This window comes from Peromyscus maniculatus, chromosome 2 (assembly GCF_049852395.1).
Source record: "Peromyscus maniculatus bairdii isolate BWxNUB_F1_BW_parent chromosome 2, HU_Pman_BW_mat_3.1, whole genome shotgun sequence".
NCBI classification, from domain to species: domain Eukaryota; kingdom Metazoa; phylum Chordata; class Mammalia; order Rodentia; family Cricetidae; genus Peromyscus; species Peromyscus maniculatus.
In genome coordinates, this window is record NC_134853.1 from 116,308,225 (window position 1) to 116,335,276 (window position 27,052).

The 27,052-nt window shown below is 43.0% G+C and overlaps 1 protein-coding gene across 11 annotated transcripts in view; it reads left to right on the forward strand.

Annotated features, from left to right (window-relative positions):
* Positions 1-27,052, forward strand: part of Fggy (FGGY carbohydrate kinase domain containing) — a 404,303-nt gene that overhangs the window by 24,877 nt on the left and 352,374 nt on the right. For all 11 annotated transcript variants that reach the window (XM_076564517.1, XM_076564520.1, XM_015992861.3 and 8 more), the window contains exons 2-4: positions 5,161-5,377; positions 16,919-17,030; positions 21,621-21,772. In XM_076564517.1, coding sequence (XP_076420632.1) covers positions 5,177-5,377; positions 16,919-17,030; positions 21,621-21,772 — 465 coding nt within the window. In that variant the 5' untranslated portion in view covers positions 5,161-5,176. The remainder of the gene's footprint in view (positions 1-5,160; positions 5,378-16,918; positions 17,031-21,620; positions 21,773-27,052) is intronic.

Here is a 27,052-nt window from a genome sequence, read left to right on the forward strand (position 1 = left end):
GGGGAGCGCTCAAGAAAGACCAGCTTTTGTGGCATCTGTTCTTGTTACTGAAGTTGCCAAAGGTTTGGTTTTCAGTTTTAATTGAATGTTGTGGAATGTGTCCTAAACTCACCATTGTGGGCTAGGGTTTAAATCCGGGGGCTGGCTTTTGCTGCCTGTATGCTTTGGGAAGATTACTCCTGCCACTGAAATAAGCTCTTGATGGAAGCAAGCAACACAATGGTGCTCCTAACCCCTTCTTCAATTAGTAAAGGGATATTATTTCCTTTCATTAGAAAATATTATTCCCAATTTGAAAAGGAATGTATTTTTTCTATTTCTTAGGTTTTTGTATCTTTGGGTACTGAGTAAGTTTGTAGTTCAGGACACAGACAACCGTTGCTTGTAATTGAGGGACAAAGGGCACAGAGGAGGAGGGGCAAGGGACCTGCTTTAGTCTCCTGGCAGAGTTTTCATAACATACAGATCTGGTTTCAGGGAATCTTGGTGCTCAAGGGCTCAGTCTTGCTTGATTTCAGTTTCCAGGTGTGGAAACAACTTTCAAAGAGATTAAGACCACAATAATGGAGAAATGGTGAACCCGAATGTTGAATTAGGATCTCTTTCTTAGAAAAACATGAACTGGGAGGCTTGTGCAAATGCTGCTGGGAGAACACCTCCTTGGCTCCCAGAGGGCTGTAGGCATCCTATAATATTTTATGGAAGCTGGAGTCCTGCTAGAAAGAGGCACCCTGGTGTTGTGGGCAGCCTGGCTTTTGAGTTAGCTAACCACAGCACAGTAGGCAAGGGCCCTTAACACAGTGCTCAGCAAATGATCATTCAGTACTGGAAGGCCATCAGAAGGCAGCAGAGCATCTTAGGACAGGTTAAGGGCTTGAGAGGGATAGCTCATAGCCTTACTTAGTGATTGCATGAACTACTGGAGTATATTGCTTCAGCTAGCTAGGACTCACCAACAAAATGGGGATGGTAATAGTTGTTTCTTCAGTGGTTTTCAGGATCAGGAGGTAGCAGTGTAAACAGGCTGCTTAGTAGAAGATCAGATACATAGTAAACATGGCACCTTTTAGTATTCCTCTAATGACGGTTTCTTATGATACTCAGTTCATTCACTGGGTCCCAAGGGCTTGCTGAATTTCTACTTTGTGCCAGGCACTGGCTATCCTATGGAGACAAGGTATAGTTTGAGGTAACTATAATGGTTATGGTATACTTTCCACACAAAGAGAGGGCTCCTAAGGGTAGATTCTTTTCCTAGATTTATAATCTAGTTTAGAGCAAGCCCACATCTGGTGTGTGGAAATCATTCTCTGGGTTTTCTTGGTGGTGGATGATAAGACATTGTTCTACCTATAGAGGAATGTGGTATCAGAAGGAACCCAGGGTCAGCTCCATGGGGAATCTCTCTTGCCTTGGGGTTGGCAGCATAGATAGAAGCCAGAATGTTCCTGACCAGGTGTGAGTAAGGCAAAAGTTTTGTAGAGATTCTTCATTTCTTACTTATTTCCTGGCTCCTTCCAAGGTTTAGAATAGTCTTATAAAGTTTTAGGCAAGAGCAGAAGCTGTTGACATTCTTGGGTCAGTGGTCTGATGGTTAATGCTGTCAGTTTGACAGAACCTCTGGATATGCCTGTGGGGATCATCTTGATTGCTTTAGTGGAGGTGGGAAGACTGCCCACCATGAATGGCACCACTCCCTGCTGGGATCCTGGGCCATGTGAATAGAGATGGGATGCTGAACAGTAGTGTGCATTCATTAACTGCCTCTTTTCCAGTTGTGGGTTCAGTGTGACCATTTGTTATAGAGTACTACAGCCTTGATTTTCCCCATCATGACGATGGCTTGGACCCTTGAGTTGTAAGCCAGAATAAACCCTTTCTCCCTTAAGATGCTTCTGTTAGAGTATTTTACTATAGCAGGAGAGGGGTAGCTAAGGGACATGGGAAGGAGCATAAATGGGGGTGGTGGAAGCAAGAAGGAACCCAGGTAAAACGAGATGCCTGCAGCTGGTGCAGGTGGGCAGAACAGCTGGCAAGGGCCGTGTGAGGCAAGGCATCCCCTTGTGTTGTCAGTCACCTTGTCCTCAGTGGAGAGCCTGGTGCAAGAACACCCTGATACTCCACCATATCCCATGAAGGGAGAAATGGATTCCAGGATACCCCTGACTATAGGAATGACTCTGATTTCAGGGAAGCTAAATATGAAAAATAATGTTCTTTTAGAATGTTGCCTGTAAACATTTTAAGAAACTACTTAGCTGGTTGATACAGAGCTTAGAAGCAACCAGCACACTACAAGACGCAGTGATGTGTATATAAGAATTGTAACTGACAGAGCATAGGCAAGGCAGTGGGCATGCTATGTCTCTGGGAGTGCCTCAGGCTCTCCCTTCTAGGTTTCTGTAAGCCCCCTTTATGATGCACACACAATGTTGACATCATCTAATGCATTTCTCAGAAAGCAACCCTGTTGAGTGACACATGACTGTATAAGCACAGACTAAGAAATTCAAACAATGGGAGTATGGCTCTTTTCATTTTATTTTATTGGTTCACGGATTCAGGAGTTCATTCAGTAAACTATTATTGAAAACCAATTATAATCCAGACACTGTAAGGCAGTGGGGATGCAGAAATCAGTAACTTCTCTTTTTTTCAGGTTCAGTCTAATAAGAGAGATAGACATAGAAACACACTATACAACACACACACACACACACACACACACACACACACACACACACACACACACACAAATGTGGTCCAGGATGACAGAGTTTGAAATGAAAGTATAGATGCTGTACTGCATTGGCAGGCTTTGTATGTGTGCAAGGACAGCAAGAACCCCCCTGTCACACCCCCCCCCCAGAGGTAGAAGATGGAATTGGGGAGTTAAGAGCAAGTGATGGGAAGAACCCTCAGCAGTGCAGAATGTAAGTATACTTCCAGGACTGTGAGGATATTTAGGACCCCAGTGGGGGCAGGCAGGGCAGTGCTCATTGGGGTTAAAAAGCTCACAGAGGGCCTCACTTGGTGAAGACCTCAGGCTGTCTAACTCTGTGGTGATGGTATTCTGCTGCCTTGAGAAAGAGCCTAGCAGAGTAATCACTACAGTGTCCATCATGGCTTGATCCTGGAAAGCTGATTGTGGATACTAGGAAATGAAAGGCTGGACACACAGATACAAGTAAAGAAAAGCCAGGACTCGGTGGGCTGTGCACACTCAGATGGAGATGCACCACCAGTTTCTGGGCCATGGAGGTGGGAGTTAATGTATACAGTTGTAGGAGGAGGTGGGGTTATTGTATACAGTTGTAGTGGGAGGCGGGACTGTATTATATAGCTGATGGAGGAGGAGGCAGGATTAGGTAATCATGGTAGAGGAGTCTCTCAGGCTGCATACATCCAGGAGGAGGAAACTGCAGTTGACATTTTCCTATGGAGCAGGGGAAGGTGTTGGCATTCCTATGGGTCTGAGGCATTGCTGGTCCTTGACATGGTCATACTCATGTCAAACAATACACATTCTTTCAGGACTTCCTTTACGCTCGATAAACCACTAAGAGAAAGCAGGGAGGATAGGATGTGCAGCTCAGCAAGTACCTGCTTCATTTAAATTTTTGTTTTTATTGACTCATGGCTTAAGGAGAAGGTATCACTGCTGAGTGCGTGAAGGAACGAATTTGAAGACTGGTACTCATGTTCATATGGACTGTCAAGGGAGGGAAGCCAGGGAGACAGGAGGACCCACCTGCTGAGACTGGGAACCCTCTCAGGCTCAGGGGGGAGGCAGTGAGCTTCATTACTCCTGCTTCTCCATTTTCTCCTTCACCTGCCACAGAGCCAAAGGGAGCAAGCACAGATGGGGGATCATTGTGATTAAGTCAGAAGCTATCAGTTTAAATGAAGTTGGTTTTTCTCTTTTGTTTTTTATTGGAATAAATATCCAGGAAGCAGTAACTGAACATCTGTTGGCTGACTAGTTTTAGAATCCCCAAGAGCGATGTGGCCAAGGAACCATGTTTTTGTTTTTTTTTTTTTTGGTTTTGATTTTTGTTTTTTCCCCTAAAGTTGAGGTCTACAGTGCTACTCATGTTAAAATTGGACCATAGGAGCACCTACTGCCTGGCTGGCCAGAGGGGCAGCTGTGCTGTGCCAGTGAAGTCAGTGTCTGGAGGCTGCACCTCTGGAGACTGGGGAGCGAGAGTCCTGGGAGACCTCCATGCCATGTGGCTCATCCTGTGAGCAGCCCCACAGGCCCAGGGATTCCTGAGGGTCTCAGGTTTCCTGTAACTCACCAGGGGTCTGTCAGGAAAACAGATCGTCTAACATGCTCTTGATCCCGTCTCTCCCGGGTCTCCTGCCAATTCCCAGTCAGGTCATGATGGCTGTGGTGTATCTGCTTCTTCTCAAAACCATTAAGTCGAACCTCTGCAGGAGAAAGGAGGCAGCCCGAGGCGCACGTTTGCAGAGGTGGGGAGTTCAGGCCTAGCTGCCCCGGTGGAGCATGGGAAATGCCTTTTGTTTCCAGACACTGGTTTTCTTGTCGGTGTCCTGTGGCCTCACCATCATGATGGCCGTTTGCTGTTTCGGAGTGTGTGCACCTAGTGTGAAACAAGAAGCTGCTTGTCTTTTAGAGTCTTCCCGGCTCCAGCAGCGGAACAGAGACTTCCAAATACTTCCCTCCAGTCACAGAGAAGAGCGAAGAGCCTGTTGCTGTGTGCTATGCTTGTCACAGGATACCTGCGAGGCTGACTGGCTGCATGGCTGACTAGGACATGATGCTTGTTTCAGATCCAAGCAGCAATGATGCTGCTGTCTTTTTGGGTACAGATTCCCAGAGTAAACATCCACCTCTTCTGGCTCCATCTCTGTTTCCTGTGACCCCCTGATTGTCCCAACTTTGCTGAAGCCTTTGTGTAACTAGGTGCTTAATGTCTGACTCCCATCCAGGAATGGGACGGGCGCCCGTCCGATGTGCCTCTTCTTTGACCACCTTGCTCAGTGCCAATATCTACAAATCTTCGATTGTGTAGATAAATAATAGACAGTACCCATTTCGGTGGCTGGATTCCCTCTCTTGTCCAATTTGAAGGTATTTCTTGACTCTCTGTGCAGGCCTATTTGTCTTCACACCGTGTCTGCACTTGTTCACCACAGGTGAAGGGAGACCACGATGTCTGGTGGAGACCAGGAGCCAGGTCACTGCTATGTGGGCATCGATGTTGGAACAGGTAGTGTCCGTGCAGCTCTGGTGGACCAGAGAGGTATCGTTCTGGCTTTCGCAGAACAGCCAATTAAGAAGTGGGAGCCCCAGTTCAACCACCATGAGCAGTCCTCAGAGGACATTTGGGCAGCATGTTGCCTTGTCACAAAGGTAAGTGCCAAACCATGGCATCCTGTCCCTGTGCGTGCTCCTCTTACGGAGCAGTTTTGTAGGTGCACACTTGGTGTTCACCGTGTGTTAGGGTAAGCTGAGGCACAGAGCTGGATGTCGTAGGCTTTGCCTTTCAGAAGCAAACATTCCAGGTCCTGGGAGGGACAGACAGCTGAAATGTGCTGGAGGACTGCTTCGGCCAGTCCATAGAGGGAGAGCTGACACTGAGGGCAGGGGCGTGGGGAAGACAGGGTAGAGGATGCCGAAGCCTGAGAGGTGGAAAGGAGGAAGTGAGAATCATAGCAGCACCGGTGTGCCTCTATTGTATGCCCGTGTGCTAACATACCCTGTGGTGGAACCTTCGTAACTGCCTTGCAGCTAGTACTACCCTGATTTCATTTTTCTCCGGGAAGAATGGGAAAAGAGAGTGCTAGCCAGCTGACCTGGGCTCAGGTTGGCAGTTAGTAGTCAGTGACCAGCAGCTGCAGGGCGGGGACCTAAATATCTGACCCCTGTTCACAATGAGCTTTGTGTCCCCCCAATTGGACACACAAGGGGCACTGCATGCTGGGCAGGAGAAAGAACAAGGGTAAGCCATAGGGGCAGGAAATCAAGGCATGCTCTAAGAAAGCTGGGCATCTTCATATGAGCCCCGCACACGCTTGTCTAGAGTGGCCTGTGATAAGACTGCATTTGCTGGTTTCAAGAAGGAAGTGATGCTGGCTATGACTAGTTTGAATTTGAAGTCTGTGCTGTTCAAATGACTGTATATTCTGATGATCATTAACAACAGGCATTCTTTTATCTCCCCACCCCCTAGAGGCAAAAATGAAATCCTGAGTTATGTTCCTTCTCCTTCTTTCTAGTTGAGGTCCTTAAATATTCATGAAGTGCTTGGTAATTTTCAGCTGGACAGTCCCCCATTTTTTTTTTTTTCTGTATTGATTGGTCTGGTTAAACTTTGATGAGCTCTGGGCAGCTGTAAGTGCCACCGGAGAAAATTGCAGAGGGGTGGGTTGGGCCACCCAGGCACTCTGCAGAAATCAAAGAGGGGTCATCATCTCTTCTGCCTGTTTAATTTTCCTCTTTTCTTCATGCTCCCAGCCCCTGCCTCCATGAAAATCTTCTGCTCTTTGCCCTTGGGTCTCTTTTGTTCTTCCAACATTCTTGCCATTAAGGAAATTGTCAAGAAAAAAATATAGTTCCCCAATGAAGAGCTCCCTTAAAGCAGGTCTACTCCAGCACAGCTTTGTTTAATGGCAGACTTTTAATCATGTCCCAGTGGTGGCCAGCTCATCATTTGTGTCAACCCTGATAGCCACAGAAGTGCAGGGCATTAGTGCTCAGCCATGCCTCTCACTGCAGTAGATCTGTAGAGCCCATGGGCCTTAGGCCAGGCCTCTCACATGGTGTGTGGAGATGTGGTGGTGTGCCTGGAGTGTGGTATGTCTGCTCGGAACCTCATTCGAGCAGGAACTCTAAGGAGGAGGCATTTTTGATACATTAAAGTATGCATTCTGCTGTCAAACTGCCTGAGTGGGAGCTCCTGTTCCAGCATTGTTTAGCTTGTGATTTTGGACCAGCTACCATTTCTTGCTCAGTTTTCGTCTCTATAAAAGAAGGTTAATAAGGGTCCCCAGCTTGATAAGGTTGTTGTGACGATGAAATGAATTAAGGCATACCAAAGGTCCCAGCAGCGCCAAGGGTTAAGCAATCATTGTTGCCTGTGGTGGTGAGAACACAGTGAGCAGAGCTGGGCGAGTGGATTTCTGAGACAAACTGTTAGAAGCTCAAGTGCAAAGGATGGTACCTCTTGGGAATATTCACCCCTTTCCTCTGGTTAGGGCTCCTGTGGAAGACTTTGAAAAGCATCGGTCTAGGCCGGTGGTTCTCCAGTTTCCTAATGCTGTGACCCTTTAATACAGTTCCTCATGTTGTGAGACCCCCAACCATAAAATTATTCAGTTGCTACTTCATAACTGTAAGTTTGCTACTGTTATAAATTATAACGTAAATATCTGCTATGCAGGATATCTGATATTTGACCACCCTAAGGGTCATGAACCATAGGTTGAGGACCACTGATCTAGGTCAAGGACTGGCATCCCTTCTACTCTGGCCTGTTTATGCTTTCTCACTGACTCCAGGAAGCAGAGATCTTGAGAACAGTTGTGAACTTCATTTTCTCTGTTTTTTTTTTTTTTCTGTCATGTCGTGGGAGATTAATTTCTTCCCTTAGTTGAATTAGTAACAATAAAAGTAACAGTAATAATGACAAGGTGGTGATGATGATGATGGCAGCTTGCATTCCTTGGTTATTAATCATGTTCTAGATGCCGTGCTCAATATTGTGTGCCCATCACTTCATTTTCTCCTTATAACAATATTTGTCAACAGTTTTTCTTCTTTTAAAGATGCAAAAAAGAGGGCTTTGAAGTAGTTCAGAAGCAGCAAGGGGTCTAAGACGACTCAGAGCAAGGCCTTGAGGGCCTCACCCCTCCCTTTCTCCAGCCTCAGCCCATCCCTGTGACTTCTGCTTGGAGTCAGAGTTGTTTTAGGTTGCTGCTGTGTGGGGGGCCTGGATCTCACCTTGTTGGCTAGTGTAAGCACTGCATGGTAGTGCCTTTACCTGGCTGTTGCTCATGGGGAAAATGTGGGTCGTTAAAATCGACATGCCTTTGTTGGGCCAGTATCCAGCACACCTAAAACATTCTCTGGAAACATGGAAGTCCTAGGAGACACACACAGTCCCTGATCTTAAAGGGTCCACAAATCTATATCATTCCAAGGAGATAAGGATATCACAAGTTTTTAGATTACTGAATCTCCACTGAGAACAAGAAGATAAGCTGGAAGAATCATGTGGCTAATGGCCATTTGTTGAATGTTGTTCTTTTTTGAAATTTATATTTATATCTGTGTATGTGCATTTGTGTATATGATGTGCATATGTTCGTAGGGGTACACATTTGTGTGCAGTGTGCATAGTGTGTGTATACAGGTGTGCATGGGTGTGTGTAAAAGCTGGAAGACATCCTGGAATGTCATTCCTAAGGAGCCATGCACCTGCACCTTGCTTTTTGAAACAAGAGTATCCCTGGGGCCTGAGCTCGTCTAGTAAGCGATGCTGTCTGGCCATTGAGCCCCAATGATCCTCTTGTCTCCACCCCCAGCACTAGGATTGAAAGCAAAGAGCCAACTTCTTGACATGGGTACTGGGGATCAAACTCCGGTTCTCCTGCTTGTAAGGCAAGCACATTACCAACTGAACCATTTCCTTAGCCCCAGATATTGTTATTTTATTTAGTCTGAAAATATTTATGGAGCACCAACTGTATGCTATACTCTTTGTTGAGCACTGGAACATATATAGAGAAACACTGTTCCTGACTCAGAACCTCCCCCTTGGCTGCATCCCTGCTAAGAACACTGCCTGGATTTAAACCGGGTCAGTTGCTTATTCTTGAAAGTCCTTCCTCCAGACTCCCCATTTTGAAAACTACCTTCCCTTCCTCTGGCACTTAGGATCCTTTTCACCAATCAGCTTGACTAATCAGGGGGTATATTATACCTACACACTACCATTTGACTCATTGGCTATTTACCTATGCCAGCGGCTCACAACCCCTTTGGGGGAACGAATGACCCTCTTATAAGGGTCGCCTAGGATCATTGGAAAACACAGATATTTACATTATGAATCATAACAATAGCAAAATTACAGTTATGAAGTAGCAACAAAAATAATTTTATGGATGAAGGTCATCACAACATGACGAACTATATTAAAGGGTTACAGCATTAAGAAAGTTGAGAAACACTGACCTATGCTAAAATGTCATCTCCCAAAGAGCAAGAATTAAAGAAAAAAATACTTTGCTCTCCATTGTCTCCCAAATATCTGTATGAACACAGCCTGACCTAGAAGGACTTGATTGTGCTTTCCGAGGACCAACTGAGTGAGTGTGTGGGTTTTGCAGCTAATGGGATGATGGGACCCCAGGGTATCTGGGATTACGTAACTTTATGCATGCCTGTGCAACTGACAAAGACATTCAAATCCATATTTGAGACAGTGCAGTACCAGCCCCCTGGACCTCCACTATGAGCTGGATTCTGTCCATGATGCCCCAAGGCTTTGACCCTTGCTCTCAACAGAGCTGAGTATAAAACTTGACCTGCATCCTCCCATTTCTCAGTGTGTGTGCTGGGGGCTTCTTGGGAGTGCCATAGCTACACCCAATATGGCAGAGCTTGCTGATTTAAACCACATGCAGGATTGAAGCCATGCCCATAGTAAGGACAAAAGATGCACAGTCCCTTCCCCCAAATTCTTGTTTGCTGCTCCAGAGCTGCAAGTTGACAGTAGTTAGGCAGGGATCGGTTTCCCCAATAAAGCTTCAGCAAACCTGGTCCCTGGAAATTCTTTAGAAGAACGACGTGATTTGTCTCTAGCAAGGGAAATCTCTTTCTGCCAGATTTCTGGAGTGACTTTACTACTCATTCTTCCCCCACTAACAAGACTATAAATAAGAGCTCATGGCTGAGTCCCAGAGGCCTGGTGGTAATGCGACTCTGAAAGCAGCTCTCTGGGATAGGCTAGGAGGGGAAAGTGGGGAAGAGGGTGTCCCCTGGTGTGGAGAGGTATGCTTGTAAGGTATATCCTTGTAAGGCTAGCTAAGTTGGACTTAATGTATAACACCGTTATTTTATCAGTTCCTGTGAATGGCCCCTTATAGAAGTGGAGATGTGGAAATTTTACCACTGAAAAGCTGTGATTTGAACCCAGAGCACCATAGGCTTCGGGGAATTTATAAAATAAATTGAGAAGACATTATCTTTGGTCTTGGTAGAACGCTACCCTCATAAATCCACACAAAGATTTGGGTCTGCAGTTTGCTGTTGTGTCTTCTTTGCCTATCATTTGTATCTGTGTTCATATCAGAGAACATGCTGTACTTGGAGCCTAAAACACCTTAAGGAGATACAATTAACGCGGTGTTGGGTAGGCTCTCTGCTTTTCCGTGGAGGCGCTCTGGTTCTGTGGTACTGAAAGCCCCCACAGCCTGTAGTCTTCCCTACGTGGTTCCCTCATTTCCAGGAAACCAAGACTCAGAAAGACCGATATCAGTGCAAAAGTGGTAAAGTTGAGACCAAGATGTGGCTGGCTGTTGGATACCATGTCCCATGGTGCCTGCTCTGGGCTTTCATCGAGTCACTCATATTTTCTCAAACTTCCTCTTTTGACTAACTGCAGGCTCTGGGACATAAGTGAGCCCACTGATGTGCACTCTGGGCACAGAGGCCAGCAGAGCCACACAACAGGGAGACTTTAGGCCTGGCTTGTCATTGGTGGATGCCCCATGTAACCACAAATGTATAATATATTAAGTTTTTCCTTTAGTGCGCTTTGTAAGGATTAAATGCAAGGGACTAAATAATGCACATGGCATAGTTGATGCTTCATATATTGCAACATTTGAGAATATGTTGCTCATATTACTTCAAAAATAGAATACTGCTTTTGTTGGAAATCTGTACTAATTATATGTTGCTCTTTTGTGGTGCATATTAAATACTAAGAAATGGGATCCTAGATCGCAAGTCTAACAGTCCCAGCAGGGCCAAGTTCTACATTTTAAGATGAATTTAAAACTCCAAGTCCGGGGAGGCTGGGGAGATGGCTTAGTAGATAAAGTGCTCGTTGTACAAGTGTGGAGATCTGAATTCACAAACATACAGGAAATAAATTTTAAAAATCCACAACCAAGGTCTCATCTTTGGCTCAAGGCAAACTCAGCTGAGGGCATTAATAAAACAAAGGAATAAAACAAATTAAAAGGAAAACAAAAGCCAGATTCTATTGCTTCCAAGATACAATGGTGTGGCAGACACAAGGTAAACATTCTAATTCCATAAAGGGGAAATAGAAGAGTAACTGGATCAAAGCAAGCAAGTCCTGAGCCCTGCAGTATAGATGTCAAGTCTGAAAGCTCAAACTTAATGTGATCAGGAATGTGTAACATGAATCTTAACAGGTCTTACTGATAAACAAAACCCAGAGCCAGATATTAGGGTGAAAGCTGAAAGATCAGAGAAGCAGAGCAAGCCACAAGTTCTTCCCTCAATGAAATCCTCAGTCTCAAGAGAGAGACTTCCTGTTTACTCACACCTTATATATCTTTCTGTGCCCTGCCATCTTCCTTCCTTCTTGGTGCTGGGATTAAAGGCATGTGTGCTTCCCAAATACTTGGTAGCAAAGGCATGAGATCTTAAGTGCTAGGATTAAAGGTGTGTGCCACCACTGCCTGACCTCTATGTCTAATTTAGTGGCTGGCTCTATCCTCTGATCCCCAGATAAGTTTATTGGGGTACACAATATATCACCAGAGGAATGGGCCCCTAAGTCTCAGGAAGTCTTGTTCTTAATAAATTGGCTGGTCATAGGCCATTCCTGGTTCCACCTTTCTTCAGCCTTGCTGCAGCCCCTGTCCAGAGCTCCATTAGGCATTTTTTTGAGAGGATATTGAAACTGTGACAAACTTCTGCCCAGTTCCCAGGCTGTCCTTTGAAATATCAGTGCATCTTGTGTGCCAGCAGAACCAGCACAACATTATTTTAACTGGACAAAGATGTGTTAAATTTGTTTATGCTACAGAATATTACTTTAACTGTGTAAAGGTATGTTACATTTGTTTATGCTGCATTTGTTGAATTAAGTAAAAATGTGTTACTGTTTCACCTTGCCTGCCTAAGGCACCTGATTGGTCTAATAAAAAAACCTGAGCGGCCAATAGCCAGGCATAGAGGGTTAGGCGGGACTGATGGGCAGAGAGAAGAAGTAGGAGGAGAAATCTAGGCAGAGAGAAGGTGGAGGAGAGAAGAGGGAGAAAGAGAGGGACACACCTGGGCCAGAAGCCAGGCAACTGCCAGGCAGACTTGAGAAGCAGGAAAGGAGGCAGATGGAAGGAAGGAAGAAGGAAGGAAAAAAAGAAGGAAGGAAGGAAAGAAATGTAAAAAGAAAAGCAAATTACAGATAAAGAGAGCTCTTATTAAAATAAGAGCTAAGCTAAGGCTGAGCATTCAAAAGTAATAAGTATCCATGTCATGATTTGAGCTCTGGTTGGTGGCCCAAAAGAAAAACATTGGTATGATATAGTCACCACAGGCCACTAACCGGGGACTGTTTGAACCACAGCTGCAATTGCCATGGAGCCCTTTGTTCATGAAAAGAGGGAATGGGATCCTGAGGTAGTTGTGAGCACCCAGCCCAAAGAGAGTGCTCTGGGCATGATCTCTGAAATAGATTTGGCAATCGGTGTCTCTGAGCTTGTTACAGGAGTGTTGGCTCTGAGGCTTTTGAAATGCCCTCAGGGCCTCTACAATTATGTTGACTATCTGCCAATCTCTTTAACAAGTCACTCACATTGATGTCGGTTTTTTTCATTATTCTGTCCCTAATTAAGGTACAAATTTTTGTAAAGATGTCCGACATCATTAACCATTAGGGGGAATACAGATGAAAATCATAATCAACTTTTTCCAAAGTGGTCATATTTTGCATTTGTGCCTGCAGTTCTTGGAAGTTCTATTTTCCCCATATTTCTTTAATATTTGACATAGGATCTGTAAATTAATTTGAAGAGATTGTCATTTTAACAATGTCAAATTTTCTGAGCATGGCTTGCTTCTTTATATGTACCCTTTGTAGCAGTGTTCTGTTCTCTCAGGGTATAGACCTTGAACTTCTTTTTGTATTAAGGAATATTTTGTATTATTTGACAATTTCCTATATGTCTACAGTGTGTCTTAGTTAGGGTTTTCTAGTGCTGTGAAGAGACACCATGACCACAGCAACTCTTACAAAGAAAACATTTAATTGGGGTGGCTCACTTACAGTTTCAGAGGTTCAGTCCATTATCATCATGATGGAGAGCATGGCAGTATGCAGGCAGATGTGGTGCTGGAGCTGGGTGTGCTACATCTTGCAGGCAACAGGAATTTGACTAACTGTCACTCCTAGGGAAGCTTGAGCTAAAGAGACCTCAAAGCCCTCCCCCACAGTGACACATCTCCAACAAGGCCACACCTCCTAATAGTGCCACTCCAGTTAGGCACCATTTTCTTTCAAACCCATTACACAATGTGTTTTGATCAGATCCAACCCAAATACACCCATTCCACTCCATCTAAATCCCCCAAATATTTCCTCCTTTCATCTTAATTATTCCTTCCTTCCTTCCTTCCTTCCTTCCTTCCTTCCTTCCTTCCTTCCTTCCTTCCTTCCTCCCTCCCTCCCTCCCTCCCTCCCTCCCTCCCTCCCTCCCTTCCTTCCTTCCTTCCTTCCTTCCTTCCTCCTCCTCCTTCTCCTCCTCCTCCTCCTCCTCCTCTACTTCTTCATAATCCCCTGAGTTCAGTTGGTCCTGTGTGCATGGGAATGGGTGTGGGGCCACTTCCCAGAGCTGAGAATGAGCAACCTACCAGCACCACCCCTTGAAAAATGACTCCTTCTCTTCCAGCAGCAACCAATTGCTAGCACCTTGGGGTGGGTGGGGTCTCATGAGCATATTGATAGGCTCTGTCTTGTACAGGAACCCAAAGGGCTATGACTTCATGGGTGTCATAGCCATGTCATATCCAAGGACATCATTCCATAGCACTCATCCTCATCTTACATTCTTTCTGCCCCTCCTTCTGAGATGCTTTGAGTCTTGGGGGAGTCTGATATAAATCAGACCTTCAACCTTGATCTTGAATACTTTTATGTTGTTATTAATGAGATTATTTTCTTAATTTTATTTTTGATACGTTAATTGCTACTGTGTAGAAATACCATTGGTTTTTATTTTTTAACCTTCAATCTTGTGGTCTTATTAGATTTACTTATTAGTTTTAGTAGCTTTTTAAAGATTTTATTTTTAAATTTGTGTGTGTGTGTTTGTGTTTGTGTGTGTGTGTATGTTGTTCACATGAGTGCATGTGCCCTTGGAAGCCAGAGGCATCAAATCTCCCCGGAGCTGGAGTTACTAGCAGTTGTAAGTCACACCAATGTCAATGTTTGGAACTGAACTCAGGTCCTCTACAAGAGCAGAAATTGCTCTTAACCCATCTCCGCAGGCCCCCTGTAGTAATTTTTTAAAAAGTATATATATGTGTGTGTGTGTGTGTATACACACACATATACACACACACATATTAGTATTTGCAGCATGTGAAATCGTGTCATTGGCAAAGAAATACTTTTAGCTTTATATATATATATATATATATATATATATATATATATATATATATATATAATTTGTATTCCTTTAATTTGCTATTCTTCCCTTATTTTACTGGCCCTGAATGCTAGCACAGGTTGGGTAGAAGTGCTGATGGAAATGTCCTTACTTTGTGTCTATTGGGGGCAATAATGAATCTTACTATCAGTTATGATATTAGCCCTGAGTTTTTTTGATGTTTTGCTCTTGTTTGTATAAATTCTATTCTTTTAGTTTTTGATTCATTTGTTGCTGATGTTTTGTTTTGGAGGAGGGTTTTGGAGTGTTTTGAGGTTATAATTTCAGGTTTGTGCTGTATTCTGTTAACATGTGTCTTACATTAATTAATGATTATTAAGTTGTCCTTGCAAATTTTGGGTAATTACACATGGATGTCAGTGTTACGTGGTGTAAGATTTGGTTTGCTAGTATTTTGCTGTTTTTGTACTTATGTTTGTAACAAATACTCTTCTGTAGTGCTCCTTTTAATGCATTTCTAACTGACATTAATGCAATGCTGACCCTGTAGGATTTGCTGGACATGCTTTCCTCTGTGATCTGTTCTAAATGTCTGACATTGGTAAGGGTTCCTCCTTAAATGTTTCATAAATTTCCCCAGAGAAAGTACTTAGAACTGGAGTTAAAATTTAATTTTCTATCTTTTAAGCATAAATTTTGTTTTCCCAAAAATATGCTTCTCAATTTATTATATAGCTTTGATCAATTTCCATGGCCTTCAAATGGTCATGACTGATGATTTTATCCAGTATTATATTTTATTTTCCTAGGAAGATCTGCTAACCCTGTCATAACACTATGCCCAGAAATTTCTTCTTTGTGTCTCTTTTAGTTTCTGTTTTCTATTATATAAACACAGCATAATTTACTTAAAAAATCATTTATTGGGTTTTTAAATATATTGTTAGCAAGTAGCCATATTATATATGACTTTGTTTACTGAAGGTCATAATTTTCTAAGATATATTCCCAAAAGTGATATTGCTGGGCCAATAGTTATGAGTATATTTTAATAGGTACTGTCAAATTACTTTACAAATTTGTGCCCAGTAATTACTTTGCTATAATAATGTTCAAGAAGGATTACTTCTAAATTTCTTTAAAAAATTAGTTGGTGTATATTAATTATAGACAACAATGGGTTTTATTGTGACATTTTCACACATCTGTGTAATGTGTTTTGATCATATCACTCCATCCCGCCTCTGTGGATCCCTTCCTCTTCCCAGCTAGTCCTTCTTCTACTGTCCTGTGCTCTTCTGCTCCCTTTGTTCCTTTGCCTCCTTCTTTTGTGTGACTAAATGAATTTGATTAACCATTACCTGTTCATAGATGCTTTAAGAGGGGTGGAGCCACTGCTATATACAACTAACCATTAGTGTTTTCACGAATGTAAGAAGCAAAGATTGCTATTTTATTTGCATTGATTAATTGTAGTACAATTGGAAAACTTCATACACTTTGACCTTTGCTTTATATCATTTTCAATTGGATTGCTTGTCTTTTTCTTATTAATTTATAGGTTCTTTTAGTATTTTAGTGATATTAAACTCTTTTTAGAAAGTCAAAGATTGCTGTAAAATCACAGACATTTTTATGATGTCATGGATCAAAGGTTTCAGTTTGCTTCATCATAAAACTTCCTTTTTGGTTTTTCTGTATTGGGGCTTGAATTCAGGCCCTGATGTATTGGATGCAGGCACTCTACCACTGACCTTCATCTTCAACCCAAGTATAACATTTTCAAAACAAGAATTCCCAAAATTTTATTTTATGTATATGGATGTTTTCCCTGAATGTACCAGGTACATCCCTGGTGCTTGCAGAGGTCAAAAGATGAGTCAGGTCTCTTGGGACTGTTGATTATGAGCCACCGTGTGGGTGCTGGGAACTCAATCCTGTGAGCAGAAAGTGTTCTTAACCTCTGAGTCATTTCTCTAGCCCCAGCTATAAAGCTTTCCATGATGGGAACCTGAAAGTTTGGCTTCTTTCAGGAGTAATGTGCTTTCCCTGTCAGCACATTTCATTTAAGGTGACAGTTGTGGGGTGCTGCTGGTGGAATCCCCACTCTGTCTTTTGGACACACAGCATTACATGATGGAGAATTATTTTAAATTAGATAGTGATACTAAACTTTTTCATGACATGTTTTAGGTAATTTTAATATTTTTGCTTTCATTTCCTTCTAGTAGTAACTTTTCTTCAAGGTTTTAAGAGCCCATGTTGTAATTCATGTTTTGTTTGCTTGCTTTTAAAACAGAAAGTTGTTCAAGGGATTGATGTACACCGAATCCGAGGACTTGGGTTTGATGCCACGTGTTCTTTGGTTGTGTTGGATAAACAGTTTCATCCCTTACCAGTGAACCATGAAGGTAGGACTGCTCTTGTCCCTTCCTCTTCAGGCTACTGCAGGAGGGTTTAGGACTTTAAGGGCCAAGAATCCTAAATTTTAAGGAATCCATACTGTCTGATCTACTAAAAAATAAATTTTGCTTGTAATTCTGACTGGGGTATTATTGTCAACTCGACATCTTTTCACAAGTTACTATTCATGAGGTTTATCTCCCCAAATGTGTATGAAGTTGGCTTGAGGTGGAACTTTATATTTGTTTTGTTTTGACAATGAAATATTCCACCAGAGGTCATCTAAGGGTGAGAAGGTTTACTTTCGTGTACAGTTCAACATTACATGGAGCTAGGGAAGTCTTGGCCGCAGGAGCCTGAAACAGCTGATTACTTTAGATCTGCAGTCAGAAGACAAGACAACAAGTGTATATACAAGCTTCACTCTTTCAGCCCCTCTCATTCACTTCAGGGCCCACCCCTTGAGATGGACCTGCCCACATTCAGGGTGGATCTTCCCACTAACCCAATGAAGGAAATCCCTCACTGGCAAGCTCAGAGACCCATCTCCCATGGACTTCTGAATTTTTCAAGTTCATGATTAACACTAACCATCACAGGCTTTATCAGTCTTAGTTTCCCTAGTATTTCTGTCTGTGGAGTTTCTGGGTACAAGTGAATGGACAGTAAAAATATTAGAAGTGACATTTGCAGTGGAAGCCACAGCTCCTTCTTAAAGCTGCTCCTGTGTGCATCTCTCTGCTCCCCGTCCTGCTTTGCACTGCGGACAGACTTGTTAAAAGCACTCCATTCAAAGCAGAGCTCAGTGGCAACTCTGTGAAGTGATGACGGCCTTCTACCTAAAATATTAAAATAGACCCATTCTTCAATTGCATCCAGCTGACGCAACCCCTCATCACCTTCTTGGCTTCCTACAGATTATACTAAGGTTAGATTTTTTATCTGAGGTGGATTATATTGTGCTCGAAAATGAAATTAGGATTTTAAAGGTGGTTTTAAAGTTTTTTGAAAACCTTTTTTCCACTTGCATGGTGGGGAAGAAGATTTGGTTGGACCAAGTGATTATGCATATCAGGCAGATCACCCTGAAAATCATTAAAGCCAAACCCACAAGACTGGCAAAAGTGTGGCTGTCTGTAGATGCTAACCCAAATATGAAAAGCTAACACAAACTAAGGAAAGCGGTTTAAGAGCAGTTAGTGTCACTGTGGGAAAATAGGCCCAGTATTTGACTTTTGAAGACGTTCTTCTTGCTTTGGAGGTCAGCCAGGTGCTTGTTCTTTCTCCTCGTGCAGACACCTAGCTCTGTACCCAAGCCTAACTGTCCCCTTAGTGAAGTTTTGGGAAGGGAGTGCCCAGTGGTGATAACTGTAGATTGTGAAGGGAGTTTGGACCTGGGTTGTGTGCAACAGTCATCTAATGTTTAGATGGTTTTGTTCATATTGTATTATTATTGTTATTATTATGATGATGATGATGTTGATGATGATGATGAATTACTGTATGCTGGGAATATACTACATCTTGAGTGAATTGTTCAAATTTTTAAATGCACAAGTAGTCTGTGAGGATGAATTCTCTGCTTTCTAAGGTGGCTCTGTAACTCCAGATCTACCTTCTGGAACGTCCTCAAATTTCTTTAAAATACCTTGTGTTTCCCGGTCTGTGTTTTGCTCTCTGTGCTGTTCCTGCTGTGCCCTTTCCCTCTCTTTCCCTTACCGTGGCTGAGCAGGGACCAGGCATTTTCCGAGTTAAATAAAGCTTGTCTGTGTGTGCAGCCCCAGACTCAGCTCAGGGGAGACTCCTCTCAGCTGCCCTTCTGTGTTCCCATGGCCTTTTCTGAGAGGGACAGAGCACCGGCACCCTCACTGTGCCTGGTGTGTAGAAGCAATGAAAAGTGAATTACAATCCGTATTCAGTTTTCAGCTTGTCGCTCTGACTGTAGAAGCTGGTAGAGTAGCAGCAGCTGCTGTTCCTTGTTACCTCGGTGGGAAGTTTGACTCCTGGCATTTCTATCTCATCGCAGTTCTGCACACCACACATTTAAACCACACCCAGCATGCCTGTGCACCTGCGCACATGTGGAAGCATCGGTGGTTCTGGGTAGGCCCTGACTGTCATCCAGGTGACATGTGTAGCTTGGTCTAAGAATCAGACTTTGAAGTAGTTCTGTTACACAGGAGAACCATTTTGCTACTTATGAAAAATGCCTTTTAATGTTCTTGTGCTCGGTCTTTGTTTTATTTTGTATTTTTTTTTTTGTTGTTGTTGAAAGCTATGTGACATTTTAAGTTTTTCCAGTCTGGGAAACCAATGAATGATCTTTACTTTGTAATTCCTTTAGAAACCTTCCTAGGTTGATTATATTTAGCTAAAAATTATTTTCAGGATACAGAAAAATGAAATGATAACATAATAGGCTTTCGATACCCACTTTTTAGGATAAAAAAGAAATTTAGCCATATTTTAAGGTAGATGTCATTTTTTAAGAAAAAAAATTCTCTCCAATATAGGCCTTTCCCACATGACCATTCTGAGTTTGTGTTACCACTCTATGTGTGCACATCTGCAGTGCGGCCAGGCTGTATCGGACTTCTAAAATCTCCCCACTAGCACATCTAGTCATGTTGTCACATCCGGGTCTCATGCCTTCCCTTTCCCAGTTGGCCTGTTCCCTGCACAGGTCTGGGTTCACAGCACACCTCATGGATTTCCCAGCTGCCGTCTGGCAACATCTTCAACAATAGAGTCTTAGCTGCCATTGCAAGCTCGGGACAATGACCGCAGTGGAGGGTTGTTCTGCAGATTAAGTGAGATGATATGTGTGAACTGACCAACACAGTAGGTGGTGCTTAGACACAAAAACACCTGTTCCTAGCAAGATACGTAGTTCTATAGCTGTTTCATTACTAAATTAGTATGTGTGACTGGCTGTCCCATATCATCGCCGGGTCTCGGTGGTGTTATACTGATAATATACAAGATGCTCATGCTGATTTCTCCACAGTGAACCCTGGGAGGTGTGCTCCTTAGTGTTGGTCAACTTGACACAATCTAGGGTCACTTGGAAGTGAGAACTTCAATTGACACAGTGCCTCCATTAGTTTGGCCTGTAGACGTGTCTGTGTGGCATTTTCTTAATTGTTGATTGATGTGGGAGGACCTAGCTCACTAAGGACAATGCCACCCCTGGGCAGGTGAATTGGAAGGTATGAGAAAGGTAGCTGAGCAAGCCTTGGAGAGGAGGCCAGTAAACAGCATTCCTCCATAGTTCCTGCCCCTGCTACGTCTTGAGTTCTTGCCCTGACTTACTTTAGTGATTGACTGTGATCAGGACATGTAAGTCAAACAAATCGTTTCCTTCCCCAGCTTACTTTTGGACACAGTGTTTATTACAAAATATAACAGGAGACATCAGAGATGATAAGAGGAAGAAGGCTTGCCCATCATTCATTCTGTCATGAATTCATAGAAGGCAGGAAGAAAGGAAGGGGCAGCTAGCTACTCAGGTGTACATCAGAGAGAGTTAGGGCAGGAAGGCTATAGACTCCTTCTCCAACTGGCTTTCAGTTGCTCTTCATGAATACCCCCTGGACCAGCCAGGAACAAAGGAACTAGGTGTGGCTTGCTGTGCATTGTCTCCTGGTTAACACATGATGGATTCAGTCAGTCTCTCTGTGCTCTTAGTTAGGTAAGGCATTGGCATCCCCATTGCAGAGATGTGGGTCCTGAAGCCAGGGGGCTGAATGAATAGACTATGTCTCCCTTTGCAACTTGAGTCAGCACTCCCATTCAGAACTAATGTGCTTTCCACTCCACCAAACCAACCAAGAGAATGAGAAAAACACCCTGAAATGAGCTCATTTTAATTCAGCTGACTGGGAAAACTAAACATAGAAGCATATAAATGCCCTTGTGTAACTGTAAAATATTTGTCCATATGTAAAGGTGTCCATGACCAAGACAAAGTATCACCTTAGCCCTATTTCATAGGCTCGTTTCTCAACAAGAGGGTTGGGAAAGGAAGGGCAGAAGTTGGAAGAGAGTGAGTGGTAATGTAATTGACTGACAGATCTCAAACAGTTTTAATATTGAATTAAAAATATTATTTCTGTGTGTGTGTCCATGAATGTGGGTTTGTGCATATGGATGACTTCTAATCCTGCAGTTGTGGTCAAGGAAGACACTGCTATAATGACATTGAAGGACCCTGGATGTAGGGTCCTCACAGCCTTGCTGGGTACTTTCACTTTAAATTAAATTCATTAATTCATTTTTCATTCACTTATTTATTTAGTGTATGTGTACATGTGTCCGTGTGTGGGGGGATACTTGTGACACAGGTGTGGAGGTCAGAAGACAACCTGCAGGAGTTGATTTGCTCCTAGTATGTGGGTTTCAGGGATCAAACTCAGTTGTCAGGCTTGGTGGCAAGTGCCTTTACCCACTGAGTCATGTCCCCCACTCCTGCTTTGTTCATTCTTGACACGTGAATCACTGTTGAAATTGTGTAGTGCTTTGCCCGGAATCCATCATTGTTCCTTTGAAGTAGAAAGGAAACAAGACAAATCTATGCACATTTCTCTCATGTCTTCTAGGGGATTCCTACCGAAACGTTATTATGTGGCTGGACCACCGAGCAGTCAGCCAGGTTCAGAGAATCAACAAGACCAAGCATGGTGTCCTTCAGTATGTGGGTGGTGTGATGTCTGTGGAGATGCAGGCCCCAAAGCTCCTCTGGCTGAAGGAGGTGAGTGTGTGGGGTGAGGGAAGGCCACTAATGGTTATAGAGGGTCTCCTTCTCTGGGGACTAAGAATTGCCCTGTCAAGTCTGCTGTGTTCAACTTTCCCCAGACAGTCTAGAGAGGCTGAGCCCATCTTCTTGTTTAGGTTGCAGTTAATCTTTCTTTTTCATACACAGATGTCAGGCACTATGATATTTTGCATAGTATCTCCTTGAGCCCTATCATTCTGTGCAGTAGGCTCTCTTCCTTGTTTTGAGACAGAGCTTTCCTTTGTAGCCTTGTTTCACCTCAAGGGCAAGATCCTGCTTCCACTTTCTGAGCACTAGGATTACTAGTATCCAAGTATTTTTTCTTTTCTTAGAGTGCAATGTCTTTGTCTTGTAGATTATGGATTCTTGTATATTGATACAAATGTAAACTATTATTATATTCCTATTTAAGATAATTTGTATATTGATATAAATACAAAACTATATTTGTTGTATTGTACACATATTCCTACTCCTGTTTGAAATACTTTGTATATTGATACAAATGTAGTATTAAATTTATCATACTATAAAAAAAAGAAAATCTCAGTTCATCAAGAGGAACCACAACACCACAAGTGACATAATACGTATGCAAGAGAGCCAGGATTTGAACTTGAGACCTCTTGACTCTAAAACCAATTCTTTTAATATACTGTGTTCTGCTGAAGTTCAGAGAGGTTAATTGCCATTCCAATTAGAAAGTGGCAGGGCTGGGATTTAAGTCCAGTCCTTCTGATGAGAGCCTTTTTTGTCTACACATTCAGCCCCATATTATTCATCTTTGGCCTTGTTGACATTCAAGATATCTCTTTCTCATTTTACCTGCCCCCGAGTTTCCCTGCCATTGAGTGATATGGTGATCTTGGTCCAAGCTCTGGCAGGTGGTTTCCATTTCCAGATGTTAGCACTCCTTTATGAAGTGTGGAAAATGGTGATGTCAGCTTAATGGCTCCCATCAGAGATGGATGGGTGAGAAAGTTCACCTCCTCTGGGAAGCTTGGACTTAAAACCCCTAGGTGGTCTGCTGGTAGAGAATCCATCAAATGAGCAAGAGTTGGTGTGATTCATTACTGGCTCTGGAGTTTCAGGTGGTATGAGTCATCAGTTATTCGAATTGTATAGAGGTGGGTAGAGGAAGGGAATTTGTGAAGGTGCCCCAGCCTTGTGAACACTGAGTAGGCAGTGAGGCAACAGGAGGGCCACGTTTGTCAAAGCAAGTCTGGCTTGCTGTCTGTCTTGTCATTTTCAATCTGCAGAAAGCCGCCTGTGGCTACTGAGTTTGAACACGGTCTCTCTCAGGAGTCAAGGGTTTTTTTGAGCATCTGACTGTGCCTCTGCCCTCAACAATTGTATGCTTTGGGCAGAGTCATTCTTATCCTAGAACTTCTCTTTTTTCTTCTATGCAGTGAGAAGTTGGATCAGTTCAGTTTTAAGATTTAACCCAAACGGGCTGAAACACACACACATCAGAATACAGAACTGTTGTGCACGGCCACGCACTGTGGGTTTCATAGGCACCAATTAGTTTAGTCCTAATAAGTTCTGCCTGTTGTCAGCATGCGACACTGACACAGAGAGGACATCTGATTGTACCAAACGCATGATACAGCCAGGATTTAAAACCTGTTACCAAGCTCCAAATTCCAGCTCCTTCCAGCAGCTACTAAAAGTACTCCATGAAGTATACCATTAGGATGGGACTGGGAACAAGGGTGATGGTGTTCTTCAAGGTTACCCAACCTTAACTTCAAGATAAGGAAAGTGTTGAATGCGTTTCCCTTTGTGGGCATCTAGAAGAGTTGTGTTGAGTTCATCTTAGAGCACTGGGAAGATGGTCCTATGTTCACACGAGACTGATAGCTGTCTGGAGATCTGTATTTGCAGATCTCAAGACCTTTACCATCTTGTACTTGAGATCAGTCTTCAGTAAGTAAAACCAACAGAAAATGTAATTTCTAGATGAGATAACAGGGTTTATAACTTCCTAAGAACATCTATGTATTTACTTTTTACTTGTTTCATTTTGCCAGTTTATACTTCATCAGGAAACCTGGTGGTCCTTAGGATTGGGGGTCACAATGTTGTTACCAAGCTCAGTGTGGACACTAGATTGGCATAACACACTACAGCCCAGCAATCCTGGACTCAAGCAATCCTTCTGCCTTAGGTTCCCGAGTAAGCTGTAACTACTGGCATGCACTGCTGTGACTGTTATATATTAATTAAAAAAAATATAATTTCCTTCTAAAATTTTTTTCTTTCATTTTTCCTTATTAAGAAATTTTCTACTCACTCCACATACTATCCACAGATCCCCCCTCCTCCCTTCTCCCACCCCCCACTTCTAAAATTTTTTAATAAAGGTCAAAATATTGCTTTTCTGCTTATTTATGTATCTGCAAGTGAACCTAAAATTAACAAGGTGCTTTTTTTTCTCTATGTCTTGTTGGCATGCATAAGAATTCCTGTTGAACATCCTTTTGGTGTTAACATGATTGCATTCAGAATTAATGTGACGTCTAAAACCAACTTTAGCATCTCCTTAAAGGTCTTCTTATAGCACTTCTGAAACTTTAATGTGTAACTAAATCACTGGAGATCTTGCTAAACCATACATTCTGTTCCAGCAGCCCTGGGGCAGAAACTAAGAGTTGGAGAGTTTTATTTCTAACAAGTTGTTGGGTGATGTAGCTGTGGCTGGCCTGGGGATTGATAAAACCTCTGTCAATTTTATGCTTGACACTTGTACTGTAAAGAAAAGCATGCACTTATGGGGAATCAGGAAAGGGTCTTTTCTCTTGGTGGGAGATACAGGGATATTAGACAACTTCAGTAGAACTGTTCAAATACATATTCAGATAAGAATATGAGATTCTGTGCTCTGAAGTTCATTAAGCTGTCATTTGTCTACTATTAAATAACTTATTACTATTATTTTATTTGTGTATTTGTGTGTGGGTACACTATCCACAGACATGTGTATGGAGGTCAGAGGACAACTTTTAGAAATTAGTTCTCGCCTTCTGCTATGGGGATCCCAGGGATCGAACTTAGGTAGTTAGGTTTGGCAGCAAACGCCTTTACCCATTGACCATCTCACTACATCATTTCTATATTCTTCTTTTATTCCTGCATTTCCAAATCCTGACTGAATTCCTACTATAAGAAAGACACCAGAAAAAAGGGGACAATAAGAACTAAGCCTTAGCTTACACAAGCAGAGAGTCCATGACATATACTAAGTGAAGTTTGGGGGTGTCAGGTGGATGGAAACAGAGCCATTGGATGAAGACATTCCAAGCACAGTAATATTGGGACATACAGAAGATTCTGGGAGAAAAACGTTTTCTTTCTGGAGGCAGATAATTTCACATGAGCCTCAGGGTACAAGTGGAAGCTTTGTCTAGTAGTTAAAACAGGAAGGATTTCCTAGATATATCCTCTGATGTAATTTGGGTATGGCATACAGGTCACAAGGGACTTTAGTGAATGTAATTGGAGAAGAGGTTAGGTAAGTAGCCTCTTAAGGGCTTAACTTGGTGATGCAGTTTGGTTGATGGTTATGAAGTTGGAGAGGGAATGTCTTAGATATCTTTAGCAGGGATGTGAAGATTGGAATAGGGCAAGAAAATGTGTGCATAAGAACTGGAACTTTCTTACCCACCATGGAAGCCTCTAGTGGCTTTGGTCCTAGGATAAATAACACCATATGCACCCTGGCCCAGAAGATGGTATGTGATGTCATTTATGTCCTTGCTCACTTTAATTCATGCGCAGGGATCCAGTCAGAATTCTCCAAACAGCCAGTTCTTCTCACTTCAGTCTTGGTTAGGGAATGGCAGATTGTACTCTCCTTTCCAGTGCTTGCCTGTTTGACTTGGTAATTGGGAGCTGGGGAGCTAGGAAAGTGTTTCACAGGTTCAAATGTTGAGGAATATTCAGAAGAACATTTTATGACATGTGAAAATTAAGTGAAACTTAGTGGCTGTGACTAAAGTGTTACTGGAACCCAGCCACAGCCACTCATTGTTGTATTGTCTGTGGCAAGTGTATTGTTATACCTCAACAGCCAAGGCAGAAGCTGTGTGGCCTGCAAAACCAAAAATATATTTGGTCTGGACCTGGGAAGAAAAGATTCACTGACCCCATTGGTCTTGAAAGTGCTTTTCCTCTACCTAGAATAGTTTTTCTGTGTGGCCGACTCTTCCTTGTAATTAGGTCTTGGCTGGCTTGTGTGCTTCCTTGGAAAGCATTTCCCTCACATCAGAAGGTGTTTACCATTTACACCATTACCAGTGTAGATCTACATGGTAGATATGACATGCTATTATGTCAGTTCCCATGAAGGTTTCTATTGTGTTTGCTTCCTCTGACCATTGTAACCTGCAGGTGGATGGAGAGCAGACCCAGTCCATTTGTTCACTACTGTGCCCCTCACCCTTGGCTAGAGGGCGCAATGCAAAGGTTTTGAATAATTTCACTGACCTGATAAGGTGCTCCAGGTAAGAACTAATGAGAGCAGAGTTAGGCACTGCAGGATAGAGAGACATGAGTCCCCAGAAACTTTAGGGATACACAGGACAGTGAGAGTGACTCGGGCTGACCTCTTTCATAATGCAGCCATTTCTGTGTTCCTGTTCCTTGTCTGGGATACCATGTCCCAGGAAGACAGGCTGAGTTTGGAGTTCAGACATCCCATGAGTCAGAAGGGATTACTGGGACAGATGTAGCTCTTGGGCAAAGTCACTGGGATCTAGTCTCGCAATATGGAATTTTAATCATGTCCCTTACATTTAAGGTTTGCTTGATTTAGGGTGAAGCGCTTCTCCTTAATAAGAATTGTCAGATAAAAGGAGAAGTGCCATTTGAATTTTTTATAAGCCCCAGCAGCCAGGATTTTCCATTTGGCCACAATGATTCTGACTCTCCCCTTAATGAAGGCCAACTGTAAATTATGTTCTGTCATCCTAGAGCAGCTGGAGTTGCCTGTGTTTATTAACATGAAATGTTGTAGGGTAACAAGATGTAGACAGACTACAGGAGGTCAGGAGAGGTAACAGCTGATGCTGATGTGGATTCTGACAGCTCTGTGCTAACGCCACATCAGTAGACAGCTGGAGAGACTGCAGTCTGACTTTGCAGTGGCTTCCTTTTTCTGCCACTGTCCCCAGAGAATGAAACAAATAATCAGCCCTCCTACCTCCATCCAGTCCCTGTACTTCTGTTTGCTCCAGGATGTACTGAGAAATGAGG